At 62.4% G+C, this 14,347-nt stretch overlaps 8 protein-coding genes and 1 pseudogene across 9 annotated transcripts in view; 5 read left to right on the forward strand and 4 right to left on the reverse strand.

Moving 5' to 3' along the window:
* The window catches only part of MSY001_2979 (uncharacterized protein), a gene marked incomplete at both ends in the record, with an annotated part of 1,069 nt that extends 720 nt beyond the window's left edge, over positions 1 to 349 (reverse strand). Inside the window, one exon of the mRNA XM_018884862.1 lies at positions 23 to 349. Within this exon, the coding sequence (XP_018741480.1) occupies positions 23 to 349 (327 nt within the window). The remainder of the gene's footprint in view (positions 1 to 22) is intronic.
* Positions 350 to 866: 517 nt separating this feature from the next.
* On the forward strand, positions 867 to 4,112 carry MSY001_2980 (uncharacterized protein; the record flags this gene model as incomplete). Its single annotated transcript, XM_018884863.1, is given in 2 exon segments — positions 867 to 874; positions 887 to 4,112. 2 exon segments carry the CDS (start codon positions 867 to 869, stop codon positions 4,110 to 4,112), a joined length of 3,234 nt encoding a protein of 1,077 aa, XP_018741481.1.
* A 74-nt stretch (positions 4,113 to 4,186) lies between these two features.
* On the forward strand, positions 4,187 to 5,638 carry MSY001_2981 (uncharacterized protein; the record flags this gene model as incomplete). Its single annotated transcript, XM_018884865.1, has 1 exon — positions 4,187 to 5,638. The coding sequence occupies one exon, from the start codon at positions 4,187 to 4,189 to the stop codon at positions 5,636 to 5,638; it is 1,452 nt and encodes a 483-aa protein (XP_018741482.1).
* A 152-nt stretch (positions 5,639 to 5,790) lies between these two features.
* Positions 5,791 to 6,555, reverse strand: MSY001_2982 (annotated as a pseudogene). Its single transcript has 2 exons — positions 5,914 to 6,555; positions 5,791 to 5,862 (listed from the first exon to the last, which is right to left on the reverse strand). Coding segments are annotated over exons 1-2 (714 nt in total).
* Positions 6,556 to 6,746: 191 nt separating this feature from the next.
* Positions 6,747 to 7,812, reverse strand: MSY001_2983 (uncharacterized protein; the record flags this gene model as incomplete). Its single annotated transcript, XM_018884866.1, has 2 exons — positions 6,747 to 6,822; positions 6,848 to 7,812. 2 exons carry the CDS (start codon positions 7,810 to 7,812, stop codon positions 6,747 to 6,749), a joined length of 1,041 nt encoding a protein of 346 aa, XP_018741483.1.
* Positions 7,813 to 7,979: 167 nt separating this feature from the next.
* Positions 7,980 to 8,390, reverse strand: MSY001_2984 (uncharacterized protein; the record flags this gene model as incomplete). The annotated part of the gene is made up of 1 exon (XM_018884867.1): positions 7,980 to 8,390. The coding sequence occupies one exon, from the start codon at positions 8,388 to 8,390 to the stop codon at positions 7,980 to 7,982; it is 411 nt and encodes a 136-aa protein (XP_018741484.1).
* Positions 8,391 to 8,814: 424 nt separating this feature from the next.
* On the forward strand, positions 8,815 to 9,126 carry MSY001_2985 (uncharacterized protein; the record flags this gene model as incomplete). The annotated part of the gene is made up of 1 exon (XM_018884868.1): positions 8,815 to 9,126. One exon carries the CDS (start codon positions 8,815 to 8,817, stop codon positions 9,124 to 9,126), a length of 312 nt encoding a protein of 103 aa, XP_018741485.1.
* A 238-nt stretch (positions 9,127 to 9,364) lies between these two features.
* On the forward strand, positions 9,365 to 10,573 carry MSY001_2986 (uncharacterized protein; the record flags this gene model as incomplete). Its single annotated transcript, XM_018884869.1, has 1 exon — positions 9,365 to 10,573. One exon carries the CDS (start codon positions 9,365 to 9,367, stop codon positions 10,571 to 10,573), a length of 1,209 nt encoding a protein of 402 aa, XP_018741486.1.
* A 458-nt stretch (positions 10,574 to 11,031) lies between these two features.
* Positions 11,032 to 12,096, forward strand: MSY001_2987 (uncharacterized protein; the record flags this gene model as incomplete). The annotated part of the gene is made up of 1 exon (XM_018884870.1): positions 11,032 to 12,096. One exon carries the CDS (start codon positions 11,032 to 11,034, stop codon positions 12,094 to 12,096), a length of 1,065 nt encoding a protein of 354 aa, XP_018741487.1.
* Between the last annotated feature and the right edge of the window lie 2,251 nt (positions 12,097 to 14,347).

The following is a 14,347-nucleotide window of genomic DNA, read 5'->3' on the forward strand; positions in this document are numbered from 1 at the left end:
GCGTGCGGAGCGCCTGCTCCACGGCCTGCACCTGCCCGCCGGTCAGCTTGGCGAGCAGGGTGTGGCCACGCAGCAGGACGACGGTCGGCACCGCCTCGATGTCGAACGACTCGGAGACGTCCGGCTGCTCCTCCGCCTCGATGGACATGAACAGCACGTGGGGGTACCTAGGCGCCATCTGCGCGACCGCCGCGATCATCGGCTCGCACGGCTGCGCCCACGGCGCCCAGAAGTTGAGCACCGTCACGCGGTTCAGGTCCTCCTGCATCAGGCCAGTAAACATGTCAGGCGACGTGATCGCCACTAGGTTCGCGGGCGCGCCCGCCTCGGCTCCGGTCGGCACGCTCATGCTGCGGTGGGTCGGAGAGCGCGACGAGCGGCCACGTAAGACGCGGCAACCTCCACATGACAGGCCGCACAACGAGCGAGCTACGTGCTATGGTGTAGCCCGACGAAATGACCGCGCGGCGCCTGGGACGGATCCATGCGCCGTGGGTGTCTGTGCGGGCGGCTTTGCTCTTCCCTTTGTAAAAAATTGATGGCAACCATCGACGCCACTAGGCGGTTGGCAACAGAGTGTTGAAAGGGGCCTCTGACGCAGATAGCATGTGCACGATTGCGCCTACACGAGCGGCCCCTATGGACGCCGGCGCCAGCGCCGGTGCCGCGCTACGAGCTGCGAGCCGCGCGGCGGAGGGAGGAAGCAAGAGGCGCCGCCCGAAAAAAAAAAAAGCGTCGTGCAAATTGGGCCAATCAGCGTGGGCCATGCAGCGGACCCGCCGAGCGGCGGCGGCGACGCTGGCATCGATTCCTGTGCGCGACGCAGCACACGAGGTGGGCGGCCAGGTGTGGTGCAGCCCTGATCGATGACCGCGTCCCCCACCAGGGACCCGAGCTCGCATCCGACCGACGACGAGCGCCCCCGCGCGTCGACCTACCTCCTAGACCGCTTCAAGCGGGCACGCACGACCGGCTCCGACACGGACGCCTCGAGCGACGCTGGCTCGAGCACCCTCCGCCCTCCCAGCCGCGAGGGTCCTGACGAAATGGCACCCGCCCGCGACGCGCCCCGCAGCGACGAGAGTGTCGACTCGCTGATGGGCGAGTCGCTCCGCCTCGACGACGCACGCACGCCGGCGGAGACGCTCGCCCGCGAGGTTGAGGCGTGGCGCGCGACGCCACCGCGCCTCGGCGATACGTGGTACGTGGTCCCCGCCGCATGGTACCGCGCATGGACCGAGCACCCCGCGCGCCCGCCGCCCCCCATGGACCTTGCGCCGCTGTGTGCGCCCGGCGGGCAGCTGCGCGCCGGCCTGCTCGAAGGCACCGACTACGAGCTGCTGCCGAAGCCGGCCTTCGACGCGCTCGCGATGCGCTACACGGTGCGCGGACCCACACTCGCGCGGCACGTCGTCCCCGGCGTCGCGCCCGGGCAGAGCCGCATCGAGCTGTACCCACCGCGTGTCGAGCTCGTGCTGTGTGGGGCGCCGCCGCGCGCCGCGTGCACCGCGCTGCCGACCGCGGACCTCTCGGCGGGCGAGACGCTGCGCGCGCTCAAGGCGCGCATCCGCGCGCTCGGCGTGTGCACGGCGGGCGACGACGACCTGCGCCTCCTGCGCCTCCCGCCGCACCTGCGGGCCGCCGCGCTCGCGAGCGGCGGCCGCGTCTCTGTCCCCGTGCTGTGTGCGTCGGACCCCCCCGTCGAGCTCGTGCACGGCAGCGACGCGGCGACGCTCGCGTCGCTGCAGCTGGATGCGCCCACGCTGCTCGTCGGCGTCGACGTGCGTGTCGACGGCGCGTGGCAGTACCCCACGGCGCGCGACGTGCCCGCGCACCGCACACGGAGCACGACGCAGGCGTCCGGCGCGGCGCACGCGCCGCGCGGCCTGCGGGGCCTCGCGAACCTCGGCAACACGTGCTTTATGAACAGCGCGCTGCAGTGCCTCAGCAACACGCCCGAGCTGCGCGAGTACTTTTTGCAGGGCGCGCAGTGGGACGAGCTGAATGCGGAGAACCCCCTCGGCATGGGCGGCGCGCTCGCCGCCGCATACAGCCGCCTCGTGCAGGCGCTGTGGGGGAGCGGGAGCGGCGCCGTCGTCCCGCGCGAGTTCAAGACGGCGCTCGCGCGCTTCGCGCCGCAGTTTATGGGGTACGCGCAGCAGGACACGCAGGAGCTGCTCGCGTTCCTGCTCGATGGGCTGCACGAGGACCTGAACCGGATCCAGAAGAAGCCGTACCTGGAGTCGCCCGACTGGGTCGGCGGCAGCGACGCGGACATGGTGCGCTTCGCGCGCCTGCAGTGGGACATGTACAAGGCGCGCAACGACTCGGTGATCGTCGACCTGTTCCAGGGCCAGTACCGCAGCACACTCGTGTGCCCCGAGTGCGCCAAGGTGTCGATCAAGTTCGACCCGTTCATGTACCTCACGCTGCCCGTGCCCAACACGCGCAAGTGGCGCGGGCGCGTGTATGTGGTGCCCAGCGGCGCGCAGCCGATCGTGCAGGTCGACGTGCAGCTGCCCGCCACGGCCACGATCGCGCAGCTGCGCGAGCGAGTCGGGGCCCTGGTGCACATCGACGCCGCGCACCTGCTCGTGGGCGAGGTGTGGTCGCACCACGTCTACCGCTGGCTCGCGTCGTACGAGCCGGTGCGTGACCTGGGCTCGGACGACACGATCTATCTGTGGGAGGCGCAGGCGCCGGTGGCCCTGCCGCGTGCGCGCAAGCCGAGTGCGTCGCGCTTCTCGTTCTTTGGGCGTGCGGAGCGCACGGTGGAAGACATTGAGCGCGCGTACGATGCACCCGAGGTGCCGGAGCACGTCACGCTGCCTGTCTTCTCGTGCAAGGCCGATGCGCCGGGCCGCTTTGGCTCGTACCGCCGCACGCTCGGCGAGCCGATGGGCATGCCGTTCCTCGTTACGGTGCCGCGCGACAAGATGCACGATGCGGCGTATGTGTATGAGGCCGTGCAGGCCCAGTACGTGCGCTTCGGCACGCTGCCGACGGCCGAGGCGATGCACGCGCGCGCGGCGGCGGCGCGCGACGCGGTGCGCGCCGCAGAGGGCGGCGCCGACGCGGCCGAGGACGGTGCCGACGAGGCGCCGCGGCCGACGGGCCTGTTCGCGCTGCGTGTCGCGGCGCCCAGTGCGGACGAGGCGATGCACCGCGGGGACGATGCGAACGACGGGACGACCGAGGCGCTCGAGGCGCGCATCGCACGCCTCGCGGGCGGCGATGCGTGGCCTGTGCTGTACCCGGGCAGTGCCCTGTATGCGCTGTGGGAGGGCGCGGTGGCCGATGCCGTGCTGCCGGCGGTGCCTGCGAGCCACGTGTGGGGCGCGGTGACGGAGCAGCAGGACCCTGAGTTTGTGCAGGGCACCGCGCAGCTGGCCGCTGGGCGCCGGCGTGCGCCGAGTCTCAGCCTGGACGACTGCCTGAACGAGTTTACGAAGGCGGAGCAGCTGAGCGAGGACGACCTGTGGTACTGCCCGTCATGCAAGGAGTTCCGGCAGGCGACGAAAAAGTTTGACCTGTGGAAGGTGCCGGACATGCTCGTCGTGCACCTCAAGCGCTTCAGCGCGGGGCGTGTCTCGCGCGACAAGCTGGACCACATGATCGACTTTCCGCTCGAGGGACTCGATCTGCGGAGCCGCGTCGTGGGCCGCCAGATGCTCTCGGCGCTGCCGGACGAGGTGCCTGCGTCGCAGACGCGTGTGAACGACGCCGTCAGCGTGGCGCACGATCCGCACGACGACGCCGTCGAGGCCGACCTGCCCGTGTACGACCTGTATGCGGTCGACAACCACTTTGGCGGGCTGGGCGGCGGGCACTACACGGCATTTGCGAAGAACCCTCTGGACGGCCGCTGGTACAACTACGACGACTCGAGCGTGCGCCCGGTGAGCGATCCCGCCACGGTGAAGAGCTCGGCGGCCTACCTGCTGTTCTACCGGCGGCGCACGGCCCGTGCGCTGGGCGGCAAGTCGCGCGAAATCATCGATCGGCTTCAGGCGGCGCAGCATACGCCCATGCCGCCTGCCACGCATAGCGACCCGCTGAGCGCAGCGCCGACACCGGCGGCCTACTCGTCGAGCTCGGACGACGAGGTGTAGCCCGTAGCGCCGGCCGAATTCCACGTGACTAGACCGAGGCGTCAGCGACGCTCGTCGTGTCCGATCCTGCGAGCATGGACCCTGCCCCTGATCCGGCGGACGTCGAGGTGTATGAGATGCCCGATGCAGGAGCAAGTGTAGGGACTACGCAGGGTCATGTGTCTGCAGAAGAGGCGGCCGTGGCGCACGAAGCGAAGGTAGAGGAGAACGACCTCCAGGGTGAGGACGCCGACAATGGCAATGACGCAATCGAAGACGGCGACGTGGATACCTTGGAGGGCGGTCAGAGTGAGGCGGACCAAGAAGGCCCCGAGGAGGTGAAAGGGAATGGTGCAGACGCCGAAGACGCCGCAGGCGATGCCGACGCAGGCGATGCCGACGCAGGCGATGCCGACGCAGGCGATGCCGACGCAGGCGATGCCGACGCAGACAATGCCGATGCAGACGACGCAGAGGCAGACGACGCAGAGGCAGACGACGCAGAGGCAGACGACGCAGAGGCAGACGACGCAGAGGCAGACGACGCAAAGGCAGACGATGCAGAGGCAGACGATGCAGGGGCAGACGATGCAGATGCGGAGAGCGCTGAGGCAGACGACGCAGACGCGGATGACGCAGAGGCAGATGACACAGAGGCAGACGATGCCGACGCAGACGACGCCGATGCAGACGATGCCGATGCAGACGATGCCGATGCAGACGATGCCGACGCAGACGGTGCCGACGCAGAAGACGCGGATGCGGACGGCGCAGATGCAGACGCCGCTGAAGCAGACGCCGCCGACGACAGCTCGTCCCTATCCGACGAGCTCCCGACCGTGCGGCTGACCTTCCAGGGCCAGGACTTTGCCGCATTTCCGGCCGAGGCCCAAGACAGCGGCCCGTTTGTCTATGTGGAAGGCGAGGAAGGGTCCGACGAGCTCGTGCGTGTCTCAGCGCCGGAACTGCGCCTTGCCCCGGCCACATTCTGGGAGCCACTCGATGCGTTTTTCGCGGCCCTGCGTGTCAAGGATGCACTAGGCGAGTTTCTCGAGGATGGCACCGAGCTGTGCTTGTCGTTCCCCGACCTCGAGTTGGACCTCATGGAGGACAATGTATATGCGCGCGACATTACGCTGCACGACATTTCCCAGCTTGCTCTGGGCTTTGGGCACCAGGCGAGCCTGCATGTCGTCGTCTCGGAAGAAGTGCGTTTCATCTCCCGATACAATGAGCTTGCAATGCGCATGAACGGCGCTGCCGACGAGGTCGACGTGAGCGACGCGCAAGACGCCGGGTCCGAGGCAGGGAATGGCGATGAGGGCACAGCCGAGGCGCACGATGCGCGCGCCGACGATGTGGCTCTGCAAGAAGACATGTACGATATGGACGACGATGCTGGCGATCAGCGTCCGTACGACGATGCAGACCATGCCGCCTACGAGGACGAGGCTGATCCGCTGCATGCGCGCGGCAAGCGCACGGCCGACGAGCCAGGCGCCGGCGAGGCGGCCAAGCGCGCCAAGACCGGCCCGGCGGCCTCGTAGCGGTCCGGCACCCGTGCCACCTGCCCGACCCGGCGCGGTAAGTATGTGTGTGACTAACAGGCTGGGGCGGGTCAGCAGCCATCCTTATACCCAGAGCGTCTATGTTGTGTGGACGTCGATCCACCGCACCCACTCGTCCTGCGAGAGGCCTACCTGCTGGGGCTCGGATGCCAGGGCCCGGTAGGCGTCCCACCACACGTCATGGAGGTGCCTGTCAGGATGGCCTACCGGCCGCGCACCCGTGTTCCATGGTTTGCTGTGTGAATATGCGGGACGTACTCCAAGATAAAGTGGATGTTGCGGACCTCACCATCGTCCCATAGGTCCGCGTGGCATCGCCGTAGCGTTTTAAGGGCATTGTAGTACCAGGGCAGCGGCCAGAAGACGCCGTAGAACACGTCGGCTAGCAGGTCCTGGTCAGGGAAGCAGTACCGCCTCACCCGCTCTGGCTCGTCGCGTACATACGCGTGTATTTGCTCCGCCCGCGCGCGATCAGGATCCAGCACCACGAGGCCGCTGTTCAGCCGGTGGTGCGTGTCGCGCGTGAGATGCGCTGGCGCTGGCGGGTGTGGGCGCAGGCTGTACCCGCAGTTTTCCGGCACCCACGTCGCCGGGTACGCCGCGATCTTGTTCGGGTTGCATGTGCATGCGAGGCCCGCGCCAATCGCGTACGGGCCCAGTGAGAGATCCATCAGCTCGTCCATGTTGCGCGTCACGAGCATGTCCGCATCGACAAGCACGACCCGGTCGTATTCATACAGCTCAAAGGCCCGTAGCTTGGTCCATACGTTCACGAAGCGCGTCTGCGCCATCGTATCCTCGTCGACGGCCACGCCCCACGCCGCCACATCACGCAGGACGCACCCCATCTGGGCCAGGATCGACCGCGTCTCGGGCCCCACGCTCTCGGTGACCATGACTACCAGCGGGTATCGCGTTCGGTGGCGCCGGAGACTGTGGAAGAATACGGCCAGACACGGGAGGTACTGCGCATCCGTCAGGAGCGTGGCCCAGCAGCACTGGCGAGCGCTCATAGCGTGCCGCCTAGTCCGTCGATGACGCGGGTGGCCTGGGCTGAGCCACGCAATGTGGAGAAATAGGCCGATTTCTACGTAACATACCGGTCGTCGGACGGCGGCAGCGGCCGACCGTGGGCGTGTACATCTACCTGCTCGTCCAGCCAGCTGCATGTGAGTCACCAGTACGCACTCCCAAAAGGCACGAGCGAACTTGAGCTTGTCTTCGCCCGGCTCAAAGAAGCCCTCGTGGTAGAAGCCCTCAAACGACACGAGGCGCACCGACCGGTCGGACTTTTTCAGGTTCTGGTACAGGCGCTCGCTCATCGCCCACTGCGTCACCTTGTCGCCCGTGCCATGGCAGATCAATAGAGGCAGGCGCTTGGGCCACCGCGTATACTCCTCCTCCACGATCCTGGGCCCCCCGGCCAGCGGGCCCAGCAGACAGCGCACATGCACATGCGTGCTGCTAAGCGGGTCCTGGCGGTTGGCTTCACACAGCTGCTTGTCGCGGCTCAGGTCGTCGGAAAGCGGCCCGAGCGGTAGGTGCAGGCGGGGGAACATGTACAGTGCTGCGCGCAGCACCGGCACTGCGATAGACCGGGGGATCGGGTAGTGAATATCCAGCCACGGAGAGGAGAGCATCGCACCGGACACGAGGCTCTTGACGTCCTCACCAGGCGGCGAGCTGGCATCGCGCGTAAAGAAGCCCGCCACTAGGCCACCGCCCATGCTGTGGCCCAGCAAATAGATGGGAACGACGCCTTCGCCCCACTTCTTGTCGAGACGCGCACGCATCAGCTTCACCATAGAGGCAATATCCGCCATCTGCTCCGGCCACGTCGTCCAGCCGTGGGTCGACACGCGCTCGGGCGACTCATACCATGTGCTACCGAACCCGAACTGGTCAAAGCCCGATACCTGGTAGCCACGCTCCGTAAAGCCCTGAAACACACCCGCATAGCGCTGGCAGTAGTCCGCAAAGCCATGCACAAAGACGATGGCCGCTTTGGGCTGGACCGGCTCGCCGACCGCCGACGTAGGGAACCAGTGGGAGAGGAAGAAGGCTGACTCGTCACCCTCACGAAGCGTATACCATTCCTGTGTCTCTGTCCCGGGATTGGACACGGGGTAGCTCACGCGATAGCGACCCGCCATGACCGCTAGAGACGACACAAGAAGGGGGCCGCCGACGACACACCGTTCGACCACGTGCCACACAGACGCAGACATTTCGCCATTCAGATAAAAGTACACATGCTATGGAAGGGCGATAGCCACAACGCAGGCATACCAGCCCAGGAGAGAGAGAACGCCAAGAACAATTAGCTGCGCTCGCCACGGAGACGGCGGGCAAGGGCAATGTCCTTGGGCTGGATGGTCACACGCTTCGCGTGGATGGCAGCCAGGTTGGTGTCCTCGAACAGCGAGACCAGGTAGGCCTCAGCCGACTCCTGGAGAGCCAGGACGGCCGACGACTGGAAACGCAGGTCAGTCTTGAAGTCCTGAGCAATTTCACGGACGAGACGCTGGAAGGGGAGCTTGCGGATCAGCAGCTCAGTGCTCTTCTGGTAGCGACGGATCTCACGAAGAGCCACGGTACCAGGGCGGTAGCGGTGGGGCTTCTTCACACCGCCGGCCGAGGGGGCCGACTTGCGGGCAGCCTTGGTAGCGAGCTGCTTGCGGGGGGCCTTACCACCGGTCGACTTGCGGGCAGTCTGCTTGGTACGCGCCATGTCTGATAGATAGAGGAGTAGCTAAGGAGCAGCCGCGCACGATTCGTAGTTTTATAATACACCGTGGACGCACGGCGAGCTGGGGCGCGCGCCTTACCAGATCATGCAAGCCCACAGGATCACACGAGCGTGATGCGTGATCCTTCGGCGCGCACCGCGCGAGGCGCGCGCGGCGCTGTGGATCACGCCCATGGGGCAAATCGCATGTGACCATCAGTCCCGATCTCGGCCGGGAGATATGTTCATCAGGCCCGATCCCCGTGACCACGGTGGACGCGTGATCCTGCGCGCCAGATCACGCGGGCGCCGTGCGTGCCATCACCAAGAAGGCACCCTCGTTTAGTCGTGCGTGGATCGAGGCCTCAATACAAATACCTGGCCTAGTACCGCATCTGCTCTTCCAACTTCACTTTACTCTAGAACAATGTCTGGTCGTGGAAAGGGTGGCAAGGGTCTCGGCAAGGGCGGTGCTAAGCGCCACCGCAAGATCTTGCGCGACAACATCCAGGGTATTACCAAGCCCGCTATCCGCCGTCTCGCTCGCCGTGGTGGTGTTAAGCGTATCTCGGGTCTGATCTACGACGAGACCCGTGGTGTCCTCAAGCTCTTCCTGGAGAGCGTCATCCGTGACTCGGTCACCTACACTGAGCACGCCAAGCGCAAGACCGTCACCTCGCTCGACGTCATCTACGCGCTTAAGCGCCAGGGCCGTACCCTTTACGGTTTCGGTGCATAAATGTGGCCGAATTTTATATTCCTATTGTCTGTACTATTATATCATGCAATGTCATAGCGATCTAAACTGGCGTTGATGCTCTCCTTATCTGTGGTGCTCGTGTGTGTCGCCTTGCTGCGTAGCTGCGTCTCTGTGGCGCTGGGCCTGTCTCGGTGCCTCCTGTATGCATGTGTATTCGGCCGAGTCGGACCGGCAACTAGTGCGGGGCACCGGCATGACGACAGACCTTCTATCCATCATGAGCTTCGCTACCCAGTCCGGCAAGGCCCAGCTCCTTGAGAAGCATGACAACGACGTCGTTATCTGCGGTGCTTACCGCTCGCCTGTGACGCGTGCCAAGAAGGGCGGTCTGGCGCAGGCGGCGCCTGAGGAGGTCCTGGGTCTTGTACTCAAGGGCCTGCTCGCCAAGACGGGCGTGGATGTGTCCAAGATCGAGGACGTGGCAGTGGGCAATGTCCTTCCCCCTGGTGGTGGTGCCACGGGTGCGCGCCAGGCGGCGCTCTGGGCCGGCATCCCCAACACGGCCTCGGTCAACACCGTCAACCGACAGTGCTCTTCGGGTCTGGCCTCGGTGAACCAGATTGCCAACGAGATTATCACTGGCCAGATTGACGTCGGTATCGGCGCGGGTGTGGAGTCGATGACTCTGAACTACGGTGCCGGTGTGATGCCTCTGAAGATGTCAGATGAGATCATGAACAACTCGGAGGCGGCCGACTGCATGCTCCCTATGGGTATTACGTCGGAGAACGTGGCCAAGAAGTACAACGTCACCCGCCAGAAGCAAGACGCTTTTGCGGCCGAGTCGTTCAAGCGCGCCGCGGAGGCCCAGGCCGCGGGCAAGTTCAAGGATGAGATCATTCCGATCAAGTACGTCGACGATGACGGCAACGAGCGCACCGTGTCCGAGGACGATGGTATCCGCAAGGGCGTTACGGCCGAGTCGCTGGGCAAGCTTAAGCCGGCTTTCTCTGCCGACGGCTGCACGCACGCCGGTAACGCCTCGCAAGTGAGTGACGGCGCGGCTGCTGTGCTCCTCGCTCGCCGCAGCGTCGCCAAGAAGCTCGGTCTGCCTGTCGTTGCCAAGTTCTGCGGCGGTGTCACCGTGGGTGTGCCCCCCAACATTATGGGTGTGGGTCCCGCCTACGCGATTCCCAGGCTCCTTGAGAAGGCGAAGATCTCGAAGGACGACGTTGACATTTACGAGATCAACGAGGCCTTTGCATCGCAGGCTCTCTTCTCGGTGGAACACCTTGGTCTTGACCTTGCGAAGGTCAACCCTGTGGGTGGCGCTATTGCTCTGGGCCACCCCCTGGGTGCTACCGGCTCGCGCCAAATTGCCACGGCGCTGAGCGAGGCCAAGCGCTCGGGTGCCAAGTTCGTTGTCACCTCCATGTGCATCGGTACCGGTATGGGTATGGCTGCTCTCATCGTCAACGAGCAGTAAGCACTATGGTAGGATTCCCCGTAGCCATCGAATCTATCACCTGCACTGGTGGTAAGCTGCACTCCTTGTCAAGCGCCGAGGCGCTGACCCGCATTCTCCGGGCTGGTGCAAATGCGCCCTATTATGTCCATTCGCTTGATTTGCCAACGCAGGGCCCTCCACTCTTGCACCCGCACGCGGAACCGTGCACGTGCGCCTGTGGTGCTGGAGACGAGAGCCGAGCAACGACGTGTGAGACTTCTTTGCTTAACAGCCCGCGGCGTCGATCGGCAAGGCCATTTGCATCGCAGCGTCGCTTGGCACAGCCCACTGGCACATAAAATCCCTACAAGAGCTGCTTATCAGCTTCATACCTCCCTGGGACCGCGGTATATTCCTGGTTTACACTGTGATTGTGTCGCGCTGAGCGTGGAAACTATACGATTGCCGCCATCCCGGAGTGCGACCCCCACTAACACATGGAAAGCGCACGACCATTTTCACCTAGCTCCACTGCACAGGAGGCGGACCACCGCCCTAGCAGACCAGACACATCGTCTGATATGTCTAGCACATCCCCTGCTAATTCTGCCTCCCACGACACTCGCCTCAAGGCAGACGTCCCCGACGACGAGCGAGCACGTTCAAGCTCCCCCCGTGCCAAATCTCCCCACCTTGACATTGCTAATTTTCCATCTGTGGAGCTCCTGCGGATACTAGCGGCGTTGCTCCAGCATATTGCTACCTCCAATGACCAGCTGAGACCCCTAAGCCATGAGGCGGTCCAAGAGCGCGCACAACACCAACAGGAACAAAGTTCCATACCTTCCTTTATGTACCTTCCCTTGAACGACCCGAACCGACCCACGACCACCACAGCGGCCCTCGCTACACTTAATACACCGAGCAGCACGTTGTGCTTTCACGCAAGGCACATCCCAAGCATCAGTATCGAGGCATACTTGCTCCGCATCTTGAAATACTGCCCTACGACCAATGACGTCTTTCTCAGTCTCTTGGTGTACTTTGATCGGCTGAGCCGCGTAGGAGCACTAGGTCATTTCCCTGGCGAACCTCCACTGGGTTCCTACGATGCACCTAACGGTGCTTCCATGAACCAAGGAGCCCTGTCGCCTATATCTACGCCGTGGTCAAGCAACTATGCCGTCTCTCGAGGAACACCTTCAGAAACAAACGAACCGGCACCACAGGGACACGGTTTCCCGGGCATCAGTGGCTTTGCGATTGACAGTTACAATGTCCATCGATTAGTTATCGCAGGGATCACTGTTGCCAGCAAATTCCTCAGCGATGTCTTTTACACCAACGCAAGATACGCCAAGGTCGGGGGTCTCGCCGTGCACGAACTTAATCAACTGGAGCTCCATTTCCTTCTTCTGACTGACTTTCGACTAACCATTCCACTGTCTGAAATCCAGCAATACGGAGACCAGTTATTGGCATATGCCCAGGAACGGACTATCAGTGCCAACGTGCCCCGTCCTCTACCCGATGCAAATGACGATGCCAACAAAGATCATTAATAATTTCCGGGCTTTTCCAGAGCAAGACTGCCCATGCCCTTCCACATGTGATTGCAGTTGCCTACGCAATTGTGAACTATACCCGCAATGCCAACTTTCACGTTACAGAGAGTCGTCCAGGGAATCATATGAAGCGTTCCATGCGGCGAGAATTATTAGCGCGTTGCTATTGGTAAAATATCAGGAACAAGGACGTCTTGTGATGCGCACGACGTGCACTGCGTTCGCGGACGACGATCCACGTGAATTAGTTTGACTCTTTTCCGCATATGCGTTGAACCTGAATTTGCACAGCGCTTGCCGAGCTAACTGTGACACTCCGGGTTGGAGCCACACACCTCCAATTTTGCATCGCCTCGGCATGCAAAGTTTGACAGATTATTCCTAGCTCCATTCTGATTCGCTAGAATCCATGCTTCCCACCCCGTGTACCTGCAGCACTCCTTAGACAACCTCCTTTGTATGAAACCTGCATCATACATCACTCTACTGTCTGCGACGCAACCAAATCTGTCACAGTTAGGTCACCGTACTCATGTTTTTTAAACGCAGTACCATTTCCGCATCTGCGTCGATGTCTCTTGTTCCTTAAACCATCCCGACACCGCGGTCATGGCCTTGATTCCAGAGTACGCGGGGGAAAACGAAGCATGCTGGGAACCTTCTAATGCGAACTTGGAAGCACCTGCTATCGTGTGCAATCCTCCCACATCTCCCATGTCGCGTGAGACGGAAGGAAATGGCACCTCCAACGTACCCGAGAACATCATTTTTGCTCCTTCATTAGCATGTATCGATGATCCAAGTTTACGCTGGCCTACGGAACCCAACCAAGAGACGGAGCGTAGCACCCCTTCGCCAGCTTCTTTCCCATTGACATCTATTCAAAATCACTATGTGTCTGAGAATTCCGAGACATACTTACCCTTTTGCGCTGGGCGGCCAGAGCAGGGGAGGCCGACCGTCGGAATGTCCACACCTGTTTTTTCTCCCCAAGATGTCCCGGTCTTGACTCATTCGCCATCTCCTGACTCCCCATCAGGCCGCTCACCCTCGACCCGCTCACGGAAAACGTCACCGGGCCACGTCAAGCGACCCTGCAATGCATTTATCCTGTTCCGCTCGCACGCGGTCACTACCAACTTGATACCAAAGGAAATCGAACGGGATCATCGCAATATCAGCCGGATCATCTCGCACATGTGGCACAGTCTGGATGACAATGAACGCAAACTTTGGGAAAGACAGGCCGAGATCGAGAAGCAGCGTCATCGTGAACTGCATCCTGACTACAAATACAGGCCTTCATCCAGGCGCAACAATGTTCTCCGTCGTACTGCTCGACGCCTCTCCAGCACTGAGCGACAATGTGAACGTATTGCCGACGCCATTTTAAAGTCTTGTGGAAGAGAAGGAGTCAAGCGGTCACGTCCTGGGAGGCAGCCAACCCAGAAACATTTTGCCGATCACCCATCCTGTTCGCCATGCGCAATACCTGAGCATCGAGACACGAAGATTTCATCCCCTAATGGATCTCCTTTCATGACTTTGTCCACCTCAGAACCTTCTCAATCCTGCGTGTCTTCACCATCCCCCACTCACGTAACGAACTCCATAATTCCAGACGCCAAACCGCGCCAGGCATTACCTATCCGACGGTCATCTTCTGCGCCACCACTTTCAAACGGACTTGATACATTTTGCGGGTCCCCGACGCCGACATGGCCTGCTGCCACAGGTGAAAACCTGCCTTGGCTGCTAGGATCCCCCCTAGTCTGCCCCCTATCTCCGAAGTCCCACCGAAGCCAATTGCCTGAATCATCCCAGACCACGACGTGCCCAGGCCCCACTACGACTCACGGACACGATTTGGAGTGTCAACCAAACGATGTGTTGATTCCTACTGATGAATTATTGACCTTTCCACCTCCCCACTTTGACGAACCTTTCTATCTTGGCCCCAGTGCTTTACCAGTGCAGACAGTTCCACCAGGTCCTGGGATGCTGCCTGCTTTCATGCCACCTATCTCTCCTCGAACGCAGGATGCTAGTTTCGACTCTCTGGCATGGGGAAATTTGTTGTCTCAGACGCAGACACAACCTTCCGTCCAGCCAGTCGTCTCTCTTACTCCTTCGATCCCAGGAGGAGGTCTATTGGATTCTTCTTATCCTTGGATCGGGGGCGAAGGAAGTTTGGGATTGCCTGAGTCCAAGTCTTTTGAACTCAGGGGCGAAGAGTGCATCCAGAATG

This window comes from Malassezia sympodialis, genomic scaffold (genome assembly GCF_000349305.1).
Source record: "Malassezia sympodialis ATCC 42132 genomic scaffold, msy_sf_16, whole genome shotgun sequence".
NCBI lineage: Eukaryota > Fungi > Basidiomycota > Malasseziomycetes > Malasseziales > Malasseziaceae > Malassezia > Malassezia sympodialis.